Below are 21,404 nucleotides of genomic sequence, written 5' to 3'. Positions count from 1 at the left end.
AGGGGTATCTGTTGAGAGGCCAGACAAACGTGTGGTTCCTGAAGAGGGGCAGCAGCCTTTTCAGTAGTTGGAGGGGCAACAGTCTGGATGATTGACTGATCTGGCTTTGTAACAATAACCAAAACGGCCTTGCTGTGCTGGTACTGCGAACGGCTGAAAGCAAGGGGAAACTATAGCCGTAACTTTTCCCGAGGGCATGCAGCTTTACTGTATGAGATAGGGTAGCATGGGTGACTGGAATTCGGTAGTAGGAAAAGGGAGAGAAGGAAACGTAGTAGGTCAATATGGACTGGGGCAAAGAAATTAAAGAGGAAGCCGCCTGGTAGAATTTTGCACAGAGCACAACTTAATCATAGGTAACACTTGGTTCAAGAATCATAAAAGAAGGCTGTATACATGGAAGAAGCCTGGAGATACTGACAGGTTTCAGATAGATTATATAATGGTACGACAGAGATTTAGGAACCAGGTTTTAAATTGTAAGACAATTCCAGGGGCAGATGTGGACTCTGACCACAATCTATTGGTTATGACCTGTAGATTAAAACTGAAGAAACTGCAAAAAGGTGGGAATTTAAGGAGATGGGACCTGGATAAACTAAAAGAACCAGAGGTTGTACGGAGTTTCAAGGAGAGCATAAGGAAGCAATTGACAGGAATGGGGGAAAGAAATACAATAGAAGAAGAATGGGTAGCTTTGAGGGATGAAGTAGTGAAGGCAGCAGAGCATCAAGTAGGTAAAAAGACTAGGGCTAGTAGAAATCCTTGGGTAACAGAAGAAATGTTGAATTTAATTGATGAAAGGAGAAAATATAAAAATGCAGTAAATGAAGCAGGCAAAAAGGAATACAAACGTCTCAAAAATGAGATCGACAGGAAGTGCAAAATGGCTAAGCAGGGATGGCTAGAGGACAAATGTAAGGATGTAGAGGCTTATCTCACTACAGGTAAGATAGATACTGCCTACAGGAAAATCAAAGAGACCTTTGGAGAAAAGAGGACCACTTGTATGAATATTAAGAGCTCAGATGGAAACCCAGTTCTAACCAAAGAAGGGAAAGCAGAAAGGTGGAAGGAGTATATAGAGGGTCTATACAAGGGTGATGTACTTGAGGACAATATTATGGAAATGGAAGAGGATGTAGATGTAGATGAAATGGGAGAGACGATACTGCGTGAAGAGTTTGACAGAGCACTGAAAGACCTGAGTTGAAACAAGGCCCCCGGAGTCGACAACATTCCATTGGACCTACTGACGGTCTTGGGAGAGCCAGTCCTGACAAAACTCTACCATCTGGTGAGCAAGATGTATGAGACAGGCGAATTACCCTCAGACTTCAGGAAGAATGTAATAATTCCAATCCCAAAGAAAGCAGGTGTTGACAGATGTGAAAATTACCGAACTATCAGTTTAATAAGTCACAGCTGTAAAATACTAACGCGAGTTCTTTACAGACGAATGGAAAACTGGTAGAAGCCGACCTCGGGGAAGATCAGTTTGAATTCCGTCGAAATGTTGGAACACGTGAGGCAATACTGACCCTACGGCTTATCTTAGAAGCTAGATTAAGAAAAGGCAAACCTACGTTTTTAGCATTTGTAGACTTAGAGAAAGCTTTTGACAATGTTGACTGGAATATTCTCTTTCAAATTCTGAAGGTGGCAGGGGTAAAATACAGGGAGCGAAAGGCTATTTACAATTTGTACAGAAACCAGATGGCAGTTATAAGAGTCGAGGGGCATGAAAGGGAAGCAGTGGTGGGGAAGGGAGTAAGACAGGGTTGTAGCCTATCCCCGATGTTATTCAATCTGTATATTGAGCAAGCAGTAAAGGAAACAAAACAAAAATTCGGAGTAGGTATTAAAATCCATGGAGTAGAAATAACAACTTTGAGGTTCGCCTATGACATCGTAATTCTGTCAGAGACAGCAAAGGACTTGGAAGAGCAGTTGAACGGAATGGATAGTGTCTTGAAAGGAGGATATAAGATGGCCATCAACAAAAGCAAAACGAGGATAATGGAATGTAGTCGAATTAAGTTGGGTGATGCTGAGGGAATTAGATTAGGAAGTGAGACACTTAAAGTAGTAAAGGAGTTTTGCTATTTGGGGAGCAAAATAACTGATGATGGTCGAAGTAGAGAGGATATAAAATGTAGACTGGCAATGGCAAGAAAAGCGTTTCTGAAAAAGAGAAGTTTGTTAACATCGAGTATAGATTTAAGTGTCAGGAAGTCATTTCTGAAAGTATTTGTATGGAGTGTAGCCATGTATGGAAGTGAATCATGGACGATAAATAGTTTGGACAAGAAGAGAATAGAAGCTTTCGAAATGTGGTGCTACAGAAGAATGCTGAAGATTAGATGGGTAGATCACATAACTAATGAGGAAGTATTGAATCGGATTGGGGAGAAGAGAAGTTTGTGGCACAACTTGACCAGAAGAAGGGATCGGTTGGTAGGACATGTTCTGAGGCATCAGGGGATCACCAATTTAGTATTGGAGGGCAGCGTGGAGGGTAAAAATCGTAGAGGGAGACCAAGAGATGAATACACGAAGCAGATTCAGAAGGACGTAGGTTGCAGTAGGTACTGGGAGATGAAGAAGCTTGCACAGGATAGAGTAGCATGGAGAGCTGCATCAAACCAGTTTCAGGACTGAAGACCACAACAACAACAGAGAGCTGCATCAAACCAGTCTCAGGACTGAAGACCACAATGACAAACGACATATATCATTGTCTATAGTCAATTTAGTATTGTCTCCATGTAGTAATCTGTGATATTTAATTGTTTGTTTTTCATTTCCATGGTTGGATGTGTATCACTCATTTTTGTGACAAACAGAGGAGTGAGTTTAATCTCCTATCTTTTTCTCCTTTCTAGGATGTCCTTGAAAAAGTTTTCTCTCCAGACTTCAAAACAACAAGTTGCCCAGTAATAGTTGATTTTCTTATTCGACATGGCCTGGTTTCAATTGAAAATGGTGAGTTCATGTATTTCTTCTGAAGTATTCACCAAATTAATTAAAGAACTTTAATTACTAACTGTCTTTTTGAATCATATTAAATTTGCAACTTGCTACAATTTGAAGACTGTCAGATAACTTATTGGCTGTAATCAGAAAGACAGCATATAAAAAGCAAGATTCTATTAAAATAAGTATTTAATCTATTAATGATGGAATGAAATGTGCAGAATGCAATAAGCTTTCTTGCAATTTCTATTGAAGACAAAACATCAAGCACAGGAGAAGGAAAGGGAATAGAAACATAAAAGTGCAGTAAATGTAACATAATATTATGAGAAGATAGCTTAATAGAACAATAATAATGTTAAGTACCAGGTTTTTCTTGATGTGATTGATTAATGGTGTGCTTTTGGGTTTTCAGCCAAGTTGTTGATTCCAGTGTTCTGCACAATATTTCAACAGCTAATCCACTCTTGTTCTTCTGTTGATGTGATTTGTGTTGTATTGCATACACTCTGCCTGGACTCCAACCAGACTGTGAAGGTTTTTTGTCATTATACTATTATTTATAGACAAGTTTGACTTCTGACATATACTGTGCACATGGACGCTCATCTACACCTACCTCTATAACTACACTCCTGGAAATTGAAATAAGAACACCGTGAATTTCATTGTCCTAGGAAGGGGAAACTTTATTGACACATTCCTGGGGTCAGATACATCACATGATCACACTGACAGAAACACAGGCACATAGACACAGGCAACAGAGCATGCACAATGTCGGCACTAGTACAGTGTATATCCACCTTTCGCAGCAATGCAGGCTGCTATTCTCCCATGGAGACGATCGTAGAGATGCTGGATGTAGTCCTGTGGAATGGCTTGCCATGCCATTTCCACCTGGCGCCTCAGTTGGACCAGCGTTCGTGCTGGACGTGCAGACCGCGTGAGACGGCGCTTCATCCAGTCCCAAACATGCTCAATGTGGGACAGATCCGGAGATCTTGCTGGCCAGGGTAGTTGACTTACACCTTCTAGAGCACGTTGGGTGGCACGGGATACATGTGGACGTGTATTGTCCTGTTGGAACAGCAAGTTCCCTTCCCGGTCTAGGAATGGTAGAATGATGGGTTCGATGACGGTTTGCATGTACCGTGCACTATTCAGTGTCCCCTCGACGATCACCAGAGGTGTACGGCCAGTGTAGGAGATCACTCCCCACACCATGATGCCGGGTGTTGGCCCTGTGTGCCTCGGTCGTATGCAGTCCTGATTGTGGCGCTCACCTGCACGGCGCCAAACACGCATACGACCATCATTGGCACCAAGGCAGAAGCGACTCTCATCGCTGGAGACGACACGTCTCCATTCGTCCCTCCATTCACGCCTGGCGCGACACCACTGGAGGCGTGCTGCACGATGTTGGGGTGTGAGCGGAAGACGGCCTAATGGTGTGCGGGACCGTAGCCCAGCTTCATGGAGACGGTTGCGAATGGTCCTCGCCGATACCCCAGGAGCAGCAGTGTCCCTAATTTGCTGGGAAGTGGCGGTGCGGTCCCCTACGGCACTGCGTAGGATCCTACGGTCTTGGCGTGCATCCATGCGTCGCTGCGGTCCGGTCCCAGGTCGACGGACACGTGCACCTTCCGCCGACCACTGGCGACAACATCGATGTACTGTGGAGACCTCACGCCCCACGTGTTGAGCATTTCGGCGGTACGTCCACCCGGCCTGCCGCATGCCCACTATACGCCCTCACTCAAAGTCCGTCAACTGCACATACGGTTCATATCCACACTGTCGCGGCATGCTACCAGTGTTAAAGACTACGATTGAGGTCCGTATGCCACGGCAAACTTGCTGACACTGACGGCGGCGGTGTACAAATGCTGCGCAGCTAGCGCCATTCGACGGCCAACACCACGGTTCCTGGTGTGTCCGCTGTGCCGTGCGTGTGATCATTGCTTGTACAGCCCTGTCGCAGTGTCCGGAGCAAGTATGGTGGGTCTGACACACCGGTGTCAATGTGTTCTTTTTTCCATTTCCAGGAGTGTATATCTCTACTCTTCAAAGCACTATGAGGTGAATGGCAGAGGATATATCCCATTGTACCAGCTATTACAGTTTCTTCCTGTTCCATTCACGTATGCAGCGTAGGAAGAAAGATTGTTTGAATGCCTCTGTGCTTTGCTGTAATTATTCTGATCTTGTCCTCACAATCTCTATGTGACTGATACATGGGGTAAGTGGTATTTTCCTGAAGTCATCGTTTAAAGCTAGTTCTTGTCTATCTTCTAGAGTATCCCAGTTCAGTTTCTAACGTTTTTTGGACAACAAGAGACAGTGTGGTATTGGGTTGCAAGGCACACATGTCTCTCAATTCAGTTAACTTGCATGTAGTGTGTAGCCGATCCTCTTCTCTGGGTAATCAACTACGTCGATCTTCCAAAAGCTTCTTCTCTGAAGACTATAGCTGGTTAAAGGAATTTATTAAACTACTTCTCTATTCTTGAAATAACTTGGGTACTCATAGAATATACTTTTCAGTTCAGTCACTTTATATTTTCATATGGTGAGTAGCATCTTTCCTTCTCTCATTTTGTTACATTCCATTCTGCATTTTCCATTGCTTGAAATAATTTGGATACTCCGTAGAATACTTTTCAGTTCAGTCACTTTATATTTTCAACTTTACCGTCATATCCAGTTTTGTACGTCCAAAAATTATAGAATAGTTTAAGAATTCAAGAATAGAGTACAGAATAGTTTAATATTTGAAGGGAATTCGGGGCAGGAAAAAATAGCACAGAAGAAACATCGAAAACAACTAGGGATCCAACGGTCATCACTCCGCCCGTTAACACAGAACATTAACGTCTCTGGGAGACATACAATTTTATGTCTTTTACATCTTTAATCCTGTTAATAGCATCTACTAAAACTAAGGCTTTGGGATGTACCACTGTTTGCACTCAGTATGTTCCCTCGTACTTTTGAAAACAATTATGTGTTTCTTTCTTCAGGGCAGAGCTTTGAAGATGCTGTTTTACTAGAACTAGGTCATTAATGTTATACTGAGGTTTGACAGCCTTCTCGTTATATTTACTCACTCATTGTTGTGCTCTTTCAACCAAGTTCTTAGAAACTATTGTTTGATTAAGTTGGTAATCAACAGTAGGTTGTTCCGGCCAAGTAAAACATTTAAGAAGGGGTTCTTCCACGAAAGGTTTACCTATTACTTCCAAAGGTGTTAATCCAGTTGAGAAACGTGGTAATTCATTTAAAATAAGCTCAAAGTCTTTAACTTTCATTGCCCATGATGTATGTTTTTCATAATTTCCCAATTTCGTTCGTAATCCTTTCACATGGGTTAGAAGATGGATTATAGTTGGAGATTAATACTTGATGAATATCTTCCCACACTAAGAATTCTTTAAAGTCGTTGCTAACAAATTGTGGTCCATTATCGGAGAGGAATCGTTTTCGTTTGCCCACCTCCAGAAATATTGTTGCAAACAGTGGATCACTGTTGGTGTATTTGCTTTCTTAATAGGATACAACCTAACATATTTAGACCAACATTCTATGAGGGCAAAAATGTACGATACTCTTCAATTCCCTTTCAGAATAGGTCCGAAGAAATCCGCTGTTGTAAGATCGTGTGATGCCTTAGGAATCATTGGATACATTTTGTATCTAACATGAGTGTTACTCTCTTTTACTTTCTGACATGTTTCACAAATTCTAATTAAAATGCTACCTTATGTCCTAGCTTTTTGAAACAGTAGAACTTGTTCATGTGGGCTATACACTTTTTTTCATTCTGAAGTGTCCATACCCTGTATGGACATACAACACAATTTCGTTCTCCATCAACTTCGGGATGCATAAATGCCACTGTCGAGATGTTATACTGTCTCTCCAAAATAAATTATTCATTATAACCTTCCATTTCTCTGCTTGATTAGGAGGTAAAGACTTTCTAATACACATAGCATATATTTCTGTAATTTAGGGATCATGATGGATGCTGTTGGATATTCTTTGAGCCATTTCTTGTACCCTGTTGTGCAGGTATTCTACCGTCATAAAATTAATTGCAAAAATTACACCGGGTCCTTCTGTACATTTTATTAACTCTTTCATATCTGCAGGTAATCTAGACAAAGCATCAGGTACAGTATTTTCAGAACCTTTTACATACTGTATTTTAATGTCATATTCCTGTAGTAATAACATCCACCACATTAATCTACTATGCACTAAGCGACTACTCATTAAAAAAGATAGAGTTTGATGATCCGAATATACATGGACCTCTGACTCCCCATACTAATGTTTGGAATTTTTGGATATTCTATTTGATGGGAAATCATATCATTTCAATGATATGGATATTCCATACATTCCAGTAGTTCTTTCTCTGTGGCTGTATAGTTTAATTCATGTTTGTTAAGACTTCGGCTAGCAAAAGCTATAGATCGGTGATTTGTACTTTCCAGATCACACTCCCCTTGGAAAAGTTCTGCTGCTATGCTATAGTCGGATGCATCTGTTGAAATTTTAAATGGCTCACCCATAACCGGATGGCGTAGTATAGGTGCTTTTTTCACATTTTCAAATGCATCATTGGCCTCTTGGTCCCAAACCCATGGTATTCTCTTCCTTAATAAACGTAAGAGTTTTGGGTCATTCAGCTCTTGACTTTGTATATATCTTCTATAGTGTCCAGCCGTGCCAATGAATCCCTTCACTTGTCTTATGTTTTTAGGTGGTGGACACTCCTTAATAGCTTCTGTGCATTATGGATCTGGTCTAATCCCTTGCACCCCTACAATGTGCCCTAAAAACTTAACCTCTTGCCTCACAAAGTGCGATTTGCATAATTTTACTGTAATATATTTTTCTTTAAACCTTTTCAGGGTTTTACACATGGTCAGGCAATTCTCTTTCCAGGTAGATGAGATTACAAGTATGTCATCCACATATATTATTAAATCCTTTAACAACTCCCTTCCTAATGCCTTGTCCAGCACACATATAAACACGGATACCGAGATATTTAGTCCGAATAGTAAAACATTAAAATGATATGATTTCCCATCAAATAGAAATGCTGTTGATTCAGGGTGTAACCTAGTTTGCCAATATTCAGCAGTCAGGTCCATTGTGCTAAAATACCTTACTTTCTCAAATTTGGACAACAATTCATCCTCTATATTCTTATTCAAAGTATGCGCGTCTAGTACCAATCGCACACCTCTTGTAGCCTTTTTTACTACTACCAAGGGGTTATTCATGACGCTAGAGCTATATTCTGTTATGTTATTGTCAATCATCTTGTCAATTTCTTCCTTAACGGCCTCTTTTAGACTTACCGGTATTGGATGTGGCTTACACAAAAATGTATTTCTGTCTTTAATTTTAAATTTACATATATAATCACTAATACTACAAGGACGATTGGAAAATACTTCTTCATATTCCATTAGAACCTTATATAAATCTAGTTTTTGTTCACTGGTTGACATTGGCGATTCATTTACTTTGCCATGTATGTCCACTCGATGTGATGTGTAATTTACCTTATCAATCTCTGGCAAACTGTACACAATATTTGTAGTCACCTTTACCAAAATAAAGAAGATTCTCCTCAAGATTCAATATGACATTAAATTCTGATAGCCAATTTAGGCCAAACAACACAACCCTATTGGTATTTTCTACTACTAACAGCGTCTGACAAAATGGGATATTCCCAAAATTGCAGTTCATCTGGGTCTCGTGTTTTACAGCTTAGCTCTTTGTTCCAGTAACTCCCGTTACTGGTAATATCAGTAAGTGGTGTTTAGTTCGTAACGTGCTAAAGAATGTTCTAGACATCAGTGACACCTTACTCCCTGAATTTATAACTATGTTAACTTCAAAATCTTCCACTTTTCCTAGTATTGGTTGTGGATTAATGGTAGTTGAGCTTGGTTCTTCCAGTAATAACCATTCTTTGGTGGGTATTTTATGTGTGAAATTAACATACTTATTATAAACTAGGCCTCCTAATGTATTTCTACGACCTGGGCCCTGGCCCTGGATCCAGATTGCAATACATTCTCCCCATTACTGGTAATCACTGGTTGGTTACCAAATCGGGGTATTACGTTACCACTTCGTGCTCTATTACTGCTCGGTACAAATTCTTGTGACGTTACGGGGCCTATATTCGAAGGTGGATGCTTCTTTTGGTAATTTTCGTTACCCTTATTCCAGTTACATTGGTGTACTCTAGCTAAGTTGGCCTCATGTCTCTTAAAATTACTGTTACTATTATTACTACCTCTTCTGCAATTCTGATTTTCGTTTTGATGTACATTTTCATTGCGGTCTTTGTTTAATTCATAAAGTGCTTATACAACAGACAACAGTTCTTCTACTATTTTCCACCCACTACACAGTATATCTTTCCTGTCGTAAATGGGTAAACATCTTTTTATAATTCAAACTAACCCTTCTTCCTCCATGGGCTTATCTAAGTACTTCGTACGTATTGAATGCCAGTCAAAATACTTTCTCATCGTACCCCAAGCAGTGTTATAATTCTTAGGAACCCACAAATCAAATATTAATTTTTCTTGAGCACTAGCTGACCAGTACTTCTCCTTAAACATTTTCTGGAAATCTGCCCAAGATGAAAAGTTCTCGATCTTGACTGTGCCCCACTCTGAACCTTCCCCTAAAAGGTACCCTACTGCAAATTCAATCGTCTTTGAATCTTCCCAGTTTTTTGAAAAGGCCTAGTTAAACTTTTTTAGAAAATGAGTAGGATGTACTTCCCTGTCTGGCTTAAACTTTAGAAACTGTCTGTAGAGTCCAGAATTTGCTCCCCATTGTAAATCTGTCATAACTTCGCGTCAATACTACATTTGGAGAAGTCACTATTATCTACTTTGTCCTGCGGAAGTTTGAATTCCTTCCACAGTTCATCTACATCCTTCTTGGTATTACTAAGTTCGGAAGATAAAATTAGAGATATGTTGTTGGAGGTTACTCTCGTGGCAACTTTTCTATCGTCTCTCTTCTACCTGTTCCTCCAGATTATTGATATTTATTATGTCTGAAGTTGCTAGTTTCTCTTTAAAATTTCTTTCCACGTTGTCAACTCACGTGTTAATGCCTGCAATTTGCAATTGGACTATAGGAATTAGTTTGTTCTGCTGTTCAACATTTTTCTTTAAATTGTGTAACCTTTGTTTTACAGCATCAATTTTAACGTTACATACACTTTGAAATGAACCTAGTTTTTTGCTCAGTTCAGACTCTACACTATTACATTTATCTTCAATATCAAATTCTAGTTTCTTTGCCAAATCCTGAAATTGGTTACTCTGTGTCTGACTAAAGTCAGTGAACAGCTGATTGACATGACTACTTAAAGAGCTAGTTAATTCACCTTTCAAATCTCTCACAAAATTTTCCACTTTAGTGGTTAAAATATCAAATCCAGTCTTCAGATTTCCCATGCCTTCACGCAACTAGCTAAATTCCTTATTTTGTTCATCTAACTTTGCACTTAACAGTCCTAAAGTCTTATTCTGAACATCCAATTTATTATTTACTTGAATATTCACTGTGTCTGTTTCTCTACTCAAAATAACACTCTGTGCATCTAGCTTTTCATTTAAAGTTACACTTTGTGCATCTAGTTTTTCACTTAAATTCGCACTCAGTTCATCTCTCAAGGAAGCATTTTGAGCATTTAAATTTTTATTTAGAGTAGTAATTTGAGCATTTGACTCTGTTCTTACTGAGTCTAACTTTAAACTTAGTTCTTTGATTAAATTTGCTACTTCAACCCAGTCTGGCACTTCCTTATTCACTGTCATAGCCATGGCTGATTCTGCTAGTTGCTGTTCTTGATGCATAACTTTATTGATTTTCGACATAGTAATCATCTAAAAGAAAATTCACCACTGAGTAAAATAACTGCACTAACAGTTTATCAGTCAACAGTTCCTTCAACTTTACCAAACAATTATTGTCACCCGGCATAGAGTTCTAGCTGCGTTGGTGAGTGGATGTGTAATCAGTGCCAGTGGACAGCACTCTTGCTGGTGGCATCGAAGGGTGGTTTCAGAGTCGTCTTTGGTGAGTGAGACACGGAGTCAGCACCGGTGAACATGAGCTGGTGCAGTCGGCGTCAGTGGCTGGTTACTGCGCTGGCATCAGTGCGATGTATGTGTGTGAAAACTGCTTACTCTCCACACCCCATCTTCTTAGTCGAAAAGTTGAGGTCTTTTCTCCGCCCCGCCCCCCCTCCCCCCCCCCCCCCCCCCTTGCTATTACTTTCTCATATCTTTGAATGCGTTACACTTGCAACTTTCTCCCATTGGTTTATTGGACTCAATACAATTACGGGAAATCATTCTCGTATCTTCTTAGGTCTGGTTGCTATGGCAATACCTAATATCTTCTTCCCATTTCTGTCTTGAAATTCCCATTTTTTTCGGGTCCTGTCACTTGGGTCACCACGTTGTAACGTTTTTCTGATGACAAGAGACAGTGTGGTATTTGGTTGCAAGGAACACACATCTCTCAATTCAGTTAACTTGCACGTTGTGTATAGGCAATCCTCTTCTCTGGGTAATCAGCAACTTGATCTTCCAAAAGCTGCTTCTCCAAAGACTATAGCTGGTTAAAGGAATTTATTGAACTACTTCTCTATTCTTGAAATAATTTGACAATATGAGCGAAGGGAAGTTGCTACTCACCATATAGCGGAGATGCTGGGTCGCAATAGGCACAATAAAAATATTCATACAATCATAGCTTTCGGCCATTAAGGCCTTTGTCAGCAGTGGACACACACGTACACACACAAACACGCAAGCACAACATGCACACTCGTCTGCAGTCTCAGATAGCTGAAACTACTCTGCAAGCAGCAACACCAGTGCATGATGGGCGTGGCGACTGGGTGGGGGTAAGGAGGAGGCTGGGGCAGGGAGGGGAGGGATAGTGTTGTGGGAGTGGCAGACAGTGAAGTGTTGCAGTTTAGGTGGATAGGCGGATGGCAAGAGAGGAGGTGCCAGGGGGGGAGGCAGGGGGCAGGGGGGGGGGGGCGGTAGGTGGCAGAAAGGAGAGAAATAAATTAAGAGTGGGTGTGGTGGTGGAATGACAGCTGTGTAATGCTGGAATGGGAATGGGGAGGGGGCTGGATGGGTGAGGACAGTGACTAACCTAGGTTGAGGCCAGGAGGGTTACGGGAACATTGGATGTATTGCAGGGAATGTTCCCACCTGCACAATTCAGAAAAGCTGGTGTTGGTGGGAAGGATCCATATGGCTGTGAAGCAGTCATTGAGATGAAGGGTATCATGTTCGGCAGCGTGTTCAGCTACAGAGTGGTCCACTTGTCTTTTGGCCACAGTTTGTCGGTGGCCATTCATGCGGACGACAGCTTGTTGGTTGTCATGCCTACATAGAATGCAGCACAGTGGTTGCAGCTTATCTTGTAAATTACATGACTGGTTTCACAGGTAGCCCTGCCTTTGATGGGATGGGTGATGGTAGTGACCGGACTGGAGTAGATGGTGGCAGGAGGATGCATGGGACAGGTCTAGCATCTAGATCTATGTGTATTGTGTAGGTTCGGTGGATGGCGGAATACCACGGTAGGAGGGGTGGGAAGGCTAGTGGGTAGGACATTTCTCATTTCAGGCCACGATGAGAGGTAATTGAAACCCTGGAGGAGAATGTAATTCAGTTGCTCCAATCTCAGATGGTACTGAGTTACGAGGGGAATGCCGGACTGTGAGTCTTTGGGAGGGGGTGGGAGACTGCCAAACATGATACCCCTATATCATACGTTCCCGTAACCGTCTTGTCCTCAACCTTCATTAGTCACTGTCCTCACCCATCCTGCCCCCTCCCTGTTCCCATTCCAGCACTACACAGCCTTCATTTCACCACCACACCCACTCTTTTAATTTATTTTTATTTTTATTTCTCTCCTTTCTGTTACTTACCCCTCGTCCCTCCATACCTTCTCTCCTGCCCTCCATCTAAACTGCAACATTTCACTGTCTGCCACTCCCTCCATACGATCCCTCCCCCTCCCTCCCCCAGCCTCCTCCTTACCCCCACCCAGTTGCCACACCCATCATGCACTGGTGCTGCTACTCGTAGTGTAGTTTCAGCTCTCTGAGACTGCAGACATGTGTGCAAGTTGCACTTGCGCGAGTGGTGTGTGTGAATGCGTGTGTGTATGTGTGCCCACTGCTGACAAAGGCCTTAATGGCTGAAAGCTATGATTGTGTGAAACTTTTTATTGTGCCTATCACGACTCAGCCTCTCCACTACATGGTGAGTAGCAACTTTCCATCTCTCATATTGTTACATTCCATTCGGGATTTTCCATTGCTTAAAATAATTTGGATACTCGTAGAATACTTTTCAGTTCAGTCACTTTATATTTTCAACTTTCACAGACAATAACTTCTGCAAGGTAACTTATTCCTTAAACATTAGACTCATTTACATATATTCAGATAGCATACATGTGTCTTGCTTTGTTCATAGCCAAGACATGAAGTAATTAAAAAGTCTCTAGTCTCAAGTGAGTCCAATATGTTAATGAACATAGAAATCTGTATTCAATTGTTCATTAGTCTTTTTACAAGTAACACAGACACTAGACAGCACAGAATATTACATAAATTTTCTTGTTCTTCTCTATCCGTACATGGAAACTCTGTGAACTGTACAGCAGGTACTTGTCTGCCACCGTTTGGCTGCTGGGTCCATCTTTCTCTCATAACTGTTTTTTTGACCTGCACATACAAATAGGTGATGCGCAGTAGGGCGTATTCATTTCTCCCACTCAGCTCTAAAATATTGGGTGTTCAAAACAGTGGAAGGCCGAGTGGTTCTAGAATTTACTCCGAAATTCTCAAAGCACTACAAGTTCCTTCAGTATCTCTGTGATATTAAACAGACCAGTGACCATTTGTCCTGCCCTTCTCTGTATATGTTCAATATCCCCTGTCGTCCAATTTTTTACGGGTCCCACACATTTGAGCTATATTCTAGGACCAGTCGCACAAGTGATTTGTAAGCAATCTCCTTTATAAACTGCACATCCCCAGTATTCTACCAATAAGCCAAACCGTTCCACCTGTTTTACTCATGACAGCCTCTGTGATCATCCCAGTTCATATCCCTGCAAAGAGTCACACCAGGGTGTTTGAGTTGGCCAATTCCAGCTGTGCCTCACTGATATAGTCACAGGATACTATGTTTTTTTTACCATTTTGTGAAGTGTAAAACTGTACATTTCTGAACATTTAAAGTAAGTTTGCCAATCTTTGCACTGCTTTGAATTCTTATCAAGATGAAACTGAATATTTTTGCAGCTTCTTTCAGATAATACTTCACTATAGATAACTGCATTATCTGCAAAAATCCTCATGTTACTTTTAACATTGTCTGTAAGGTGCTTAATATACAACATGAACACAAGGGTCCTAACCCACTTCCCTGCAGCACACCCAAAGTTACTTCCACATCTGACGATGACTCTTCATCCAAGATAACCTGTTGCATCCTCCCTACCCAAAAGTCCTCAATCCAATCACAAATTTCACTTGATACCCCTTATGAAGGTAATTTTGTCAGTAAGCATAGGTGTGGTATTGAGTCATACACCCTTCAGATATACTGCAGGTACCTGGTTGCCTTGACCCAAAGCTTTTCAGTATGTCACACGAGAAAACTGAGAGTTGGGTTTCACATGATCAATATTTTCAGATCCATACTGGTTGACATTGAGAGGTTATTCCATTCGATTATGTTTGAGCTCAGAATATGTTATAAGATTCTACAACATATCGATGTCAGGTTTATTGGGCAGTAGTTTTGTGGGTCACTTCTGCTACCCTTCTTGTAGACAGGTGTGACATGTGCATTTTTTTCAACAACTGGCACAGATTTTTGTTCCAGGGCTCTATGATAGATTATAGCTAGAACAGGGTCTAACTCAGCAGCAAATTCAGTACACAATCTGTTGTGGATTCTATCAGGCCCTGGAACTGTGTTCTATTTTAATGATTTTAGCTGTTTCTCAACGCCATTGACATTAACACTTATTTAATTCATGTTTTCAGTGGTATGGGGATTACATTGGGGCAATTCTCCTGGGTTTTCCTATGGAAAGGACATTTGAAAATGAAGTTAAGCTTTTCAGCTTTTGCTTTGCTACACACAATTTCAGTTCCTTTCGCATTTGCTAGGGATGGACACTTAACTTTGCTGCCAGTAACGGCTTTTACATATGACCATAATTTCTTCGGGTTCTGTGAAAGAGCATTATATAATATTGCTACAGTAGTCATTGAAGGCATCACACATAGCTTTCTTGACAGCCAAATGCGTTTCATTCAGCAACTTTCTATCTACAGCCCTACACTTTGTTTTTCATCTATGATGCAGTAATCTTGGTTTCTTGAGAAGTTTCTGTACAGTGAGGTTCCCTACCATTATGTACTGTTCTACTGGATACATATGTATCCAGTGCATGGTCATCCATTCCTTTAAACTTGAGCTATAGTTCTTCTACATGCTCCTGCCCTGTGCTGAATGTTTCAAGTTCACCATTGAGATATAGTACTACTAATTTTTTATCTAGTTTAATGAACATTTATTTCTCCCTGCTTGTTTCAGTTGTCCTTTGTGGTTTGGTGATCATTGTTGCCACAACTGTGGCATGAGCACTGATACCAGTTTTTGTGTGGACATCCTCAAAGAGGTCGGGTCTATTTGTTGCCATTAGTTCCAATATATTTCCATCATGAGTAGGGTTGTTAACCATCTGTTCAAGATAATTTTCAGAGAAGGCATTTGATAATGTTATATGCCCACCACTAAGAAAAATAATTTTTCCAGTTTATTGTTGAATGATTAAAGTCGCCACCAGTGATTACAGTATGGGTGGGGAACTTACGTACTAGTGAACTGAGGTTTTCTCTTAGGTTTTTGATTACATCAAAAGATGACTCTGGTGGGCAATAGAAGTATCCAATTATCATTTCATGCTCACCCCTGAAACTGATAATTGCCTGAACAATCTCACAGGCAGCTTCAATTTCTACCTCAGTGAATTTGAGTTTCTTTTGTACTGCAGCATATACACCGCTTCCATTTCCCATTTATCTATCCTTTTCATATACACTTAAATTTTCCCCAAAAAGCTCATTGCTAGTCTGGGAAGTTGCAGCCTAGCTTGTCAAGGAGCCTTCGAAGTCTCTGGTTCAGTCCTTCCACTTGACTCAGAACCAAATGACCACAGTCAGTTCTCTTTAGAATGCTGCAAATTGTGAACTTTCATTGTAACTCCATGCACAAGCCTAGTCTTCTGAACCTTCTCTGCTAGTCTCTAGAATGACCCACATATGACCTTGAAGCCCAGGTAACAGACATCATTTGTTCCAATGTGTGCCTTAATCTACAGTTGGTTGCACCCTGTTCCCTAAGCAAGAATAACCTCTTCAATGAGGTACCCAGGCATGAACACTGAGTGCTCCTGGTGTCATTTCCTTTCCCTTGCTGTCATTTCCTTAAGGGATACCATCATTTGCCATACATTTGAATTGCTGATGATCATTTGTAACTGATTTGTTTAAGCCTGCATTGTTACTGCTTGAAATGCATGTTATATGTGTGTTTTCCAGTTCTGGTAGATGAGATATCTGGTAAAATCTTTTTAAATTGAGTGCCAGACTTCAAGCTTTGCTTAAACTGAAATATCTCCTTGGAACTGATTGCAGAAAATTTCAACAGTTTTACTGAACTCTTTACACATGTTCTCAAATCAACTTTTTTCCTGTATGGTGGAAAGTATTATGAACAAACTGATGGCATGGCAATAGGTAAGTCATTATTGCCTGTGGTGTCAAGTCTGTATGTGTTTTGGCAATCACGTTAGCATCCTCCAAGTTCAAGCCAATGTGTTTCTGTTGATATGTGGGCAACACATTTGTGGTGTGGCGACACAGAAAAAAAAAGCTTGAAGAATTCCTACAGCATTTAAACTTTACCCATCCTAATATAAAAATCGTAGTGGGTCTTGATGCATTAGCTAAGAGACAAATGGAAGAATCCCTAGGCTTTTTTGTACTGTTGAAGATGATGGACCTCTCCAAAAGTCAATAGTCATTGTGAATGTGGCATGTCATATGTGAGAAAGACAATCAGGATAGTCGAGGAGAGATGCAAGAAATGTCAGACATGCACCCGGCTAACTCAACAAAGTAAATCAGCTGTTGCCAAACATTGCCTCAGGTGTAGCCTTGGAATGAAACACAAAGAGACTAGTATCATGATGCAGACACACAGTTTCCAGGATGGTGTGATTAAGAAGTCTATCAAAATGAAGATCTATGGAAAAAGTAATAAATAAGGAAAAAGATTTCAATTTAATCAAGGCTTGGATCCAGCACACTTTAAAATCTCAAAGCCATATCCATTAGAGGTAGAAAACACTGAGAGAATGTTCATTCAAGAAGCAAATGAGCATCAGAGTTGTGGGCTTCGGCAGTCAGACTCAGCCATAAATAGTGGCACAACACAAGTAGTACTCTGCTGTCTGGTTAGAGTCCAGGAAGTGAGTATGAGTAACAAAACAGTGTACAGCACCTGGAGAAGATAACTGAATCAGTTATCAAAATATCACGCAGAAAAGTTGAATTGGGTTTTGTGTAGATAGAATTATGTGAAGACAGAATTACCCATCTAAAGACAAAAATGAGTGAAGAGAAACCAGAGCAGTATAACACCCCATATTAAACTTTAATTTTAATTATAATAATGTTAAATAGTGTATTCCCAAAGTTAGTATTACACTTCACAATTATTAGAGTGCACTCAAGCATTTTTATGGCTACTTGAGCTGTTGAATACAATATACAACAAGCCACTTTCTCTGATCTTTAGAGGGAGAACAGATATGCATGCTCATCTGTGGAATTTGTTTAGTGGTGTTTATTAATTACTTGTGATTACTTATTAATTACTTGTGATTAGTTGTAAGGTGAGTAATGATGTATGAATTCAATAATTGTATTTGATTGTTTATTTTTCTTCTTTCAATTGCTTTTCAAGCTTTACCAAATCTCAAAGTTGTGCCTACATTCCTACAAAATACAACATTTATGTGTTATCATCCGGTATGGATAGCAGAATGAAATTTTCAATCTGCAAGAGACTTTGCACTGACATGAAACTTCCTGGCAGATTAAAATTGTGTGCTGGACCAAGACTCAAATTTGAGATCTTTTCTGTTTGCGGACAAGTGCTCTACCGACTGATTTACCCAAGCATGATTTGCAACCTTTCCTCACAGCTTTACTACTGCCAGTACTTCATCTCCTACTGTGCCAATGCACAGACAGAAGCTGTTCTGCACATACTGCTGCAAAGTGAAAATTTCACTCTGGAAACATCCCCTAAGGCTGTGGTTATGCCATATCTCTCTCCAATATCCTTTCTTCCAGGAGTGCTAGTCTTGAAAGTTCCACAGAAGAGCTTCTGTGAAGTATGGAAGGTAGGAGATGAGATGCTGCTGGAAGTAAAACTGTGAGGAAGGGTCATGAGTAGCTCAGTTGATGGGGCACTTGCCTGCAAAAGGCAAAGACCCCGAGCCCAAATCTCAATCTGGCACACATTTTTCATCTGCTAGGAAGCTTCATGTATTGCTAGAATTGTCAAGGTTTATCTTTTCTTCTATCTTTTTTTCTCTTTTTGTTGTCCTAACCATGTGTATCTTGAAAACCAGTGCCACTAATGTTATTTCCGATCTTTCTTCTATGCGTGTACACCTCTGCTTTAACACTTATATAGTGCTCTCTGGTCTTAAAACTTTTCCTTTTGGTCTGTAGACCTCCCTGGTACCATTTTCATTTTATTCATTTCCTTTTCATTCTACCTATGTTAAGTTTCTCATGTCCTCAGTAAATGGTAATGTACTTGCTCATATTTTTCTCCAGAAGAAGGAACTTGATTTCATCTACAATAAACATATGTTATAGTTCATGTCATTCCCTCAGTATGTCAGTTTTCAGCAACTTGTAATTACTCAAAAATCATATTGGCACAGTACTTGTATGTGATCATTATTGAAACACTACCATTTTTGTTCTAATAGCAGACCAACCACAGCTATGAAGAATTAAATTAATTAGTTGTCATGCATCTAAACATGATAATTGGACATACTTTTGCAATGTCTGTTCCTTCAGATATATATATACATACATGTGCAAAGAAACAGACACAACAAAAATAAATATGACGGCCTAGACAGGCAAAAATGATGACACTGCTACGTTGAAAATATTTGTCTCATTAACCCTGTTGTGGGACTCAAGGGAAAGCTGTGAGCACTAGGGACCATAGACACAGTTGCATATGTAGGTCTGAATCGGTTCTGGAAGTGTGCACAGATAACAGAGATGGTTAAGGTGACCACTCATGATAAGCAGGAAATCTGGGTTTTGGTCCCAGTCCAGCAAAAATTTTCATATGTCACCAATATGTGTTCTTTCAATACCTAATAAGACTGATATTAAAATAATTCACAATTGTGACTAATAAATAGAAATTTAACTGCAGCTGCAACAATGCCTGTTCCTTCAAATATATATATATTAAAAACAAAGATTCCAAGACTTACCAAGCGGGAAAGCGCCGGCAGACAGGCACATGAACAAAACACACACACAGAATTACGAGCTTTCGCAACTGGCAGTTGCTTCGTCAGGAAAGAGGGAAGGAGAGGGAAAAATGAAAGGATGTGGGTTTTAAGGGAGAGGGTAAGGAGTCATTCCAATCCCGGGAGCGGAAAGACTTCCCTTAGGGGAAAAAAAGGACAAGTGTACACTCGCACACACACACACACATATCCATCCGCACATACACAGACACAAGCAGACATATTTAAAGGCAAAGAGTAAGGGCAGAGATGTCAGTCGAGGCGGAAGTACAGAGGCAAAGAAGTTGTTGAAAGACAGGTGAGGTATGAGCGGCGGCAACTTGAAATTAGCGGAGGTTGAGGCCTGGCGGATATCGAGAAGAGAGGATATACTGAAGGGCGAGTTCCCATCTCCGGAGTTCGGATAGGTTGGTGTTGGTGGGAAGTATCCAGATAACTCGGACGGTGTAACACTGTGCCAAGATGTGCTGGCCGTGCATCAAGGCATGTTTAGCCACAGGGTGATCCTCATTACCAACAAACACTGTCTGCCTGTGTCCATTCATGCAAATGGACAGTTTGTTGCTGGTCATTCCCACATAGAAAGCATCACAGTGCAGGCAGGTCAGTTGGTAAATCACGTGGGTGCTTTCACATGTGGCTCTCCCTTTGATCGTGTACACCTTCCGGGTTACAGGACTGGAGTAGGTGGTGGTGGGAGGGTGCATAGGACAGGTTTTACACCGGGGGCGGTTGCAAGGGTAGGAGCTAGAGGGTAGGGGAGGTGGTTTGGGGATTTCATAGGGATGAACCAAGAGGTTACGAAGGTTAGGTGGATGGCAGAAAGACATTCTTGGTGGAGTGGGGAGGATTTCATGAAGGATGGATCTCATTTCGGGGCAGGATTTTAGGAAGTCGTATCCCTGCTGGAGAGCCACATTCAAGGTCTGATCCAGTCCCGGGAAGTATTTCGTTACAAGTGGGGCACTTTTGGGGTTCTTCTGTGAGAGGTTCTGGGTTTGAGGGGATGAGGAAGTGGCTCTGGTTATCTGCTTCTGTACCAGGTTGGGAGGGTAGTTGCGGGATGCGAAAGCTGTTTTCAGGTTGTTGGTGTAATGGTCGAGGGATTCAGGACTGGAGCAGATTCGTTTGCCACGAAGGCCTAGGCTGTAGGGAAGGGACCGTTTGATATGGAATGGGTGGCAGCTGTCATAATGGAGGTACTGTTGCTTGTTGGTGGGTTTGATGTGGACGGATGTGTGCAGCTGGCCATTGGACAGATGGAGGTCAACGTCTAGGAAAGTGGCATGGGATTTGGAGTAGGACCAGGTGAATCTGATGGAACCAAAGGAGTTGAGGTTGGAGAGGAAATTCTGGAGTTGTTCTTCACTGTGAGTCCAGATCATGAAGATGTCATCAATAAATCTGTACCAAACTTTGGGTTGGCAGGCTTGGGTAACCAAGAAGGCTTCCTCTAAGCGACCCATAAATAGGTTGGCATACGAGGGGGCCATCCTGGTACCCATGGCTGTTCCCTTTAATTGTTGGTATGTCTGGCCTTCAAAAGTGAAGAAGTTGTGGGTCAGGATGAAGCTGGCTAAGGTGACGAGGAAACAGGTTTTAGGTAGGGTGGCAGGTGATCGGCGTGAAAGGAAGTGCTCCATTGCAGCGAGGCCCTGGACGTGCGGGATATT

At 41.2% G+C, this 21,404-nt stretch overlaps 1 protein-coding gene across 6 annotated transcripts in view; it reads left to right on the top strand.

Annotated features, from left to right (window-relative positions):
- The window catches only part of LOC126353000 (uncharacterized), a 238,498-nt gene that overhangs the window by 133,548 nt on the left and 83,546 nt on the right, over positions 1–21,404 (top strand). For all 6 annotated transcript variants that reach the window (XM_050002731.1, XM_050002730.1, XM_050002729.1 and 3 more), the window contains one exon: positions 2,886–2,985. In XM_050002731.1, the coding sequence (XP_049858688.1) occupies positions 2,886–2,985 (100 nt within the window). The remainder of the gene's footprint in view (positions 1–2,885; positions 2,986–21,404) is intronic.

Source organism: Schistocerca gregaria, chromosome 1 (assembly GCF_023897955.1).
Source record: "Schistocerca gregaria isolate iqSchGreg1 chromosome 1, iqSchGreg1.2, whole genome shotgun sequence".
Taxonomy (NCBI): domain Eukaryota; kingdom Metazoa; phylum Arthropoda; class Insecta; order Orthoptera; family Acrididae; genus Schistocerca; species Schistocerca gregaria.
This window is presented reverse-complemented; position numbering and strand designations above follow the sequence as displayed.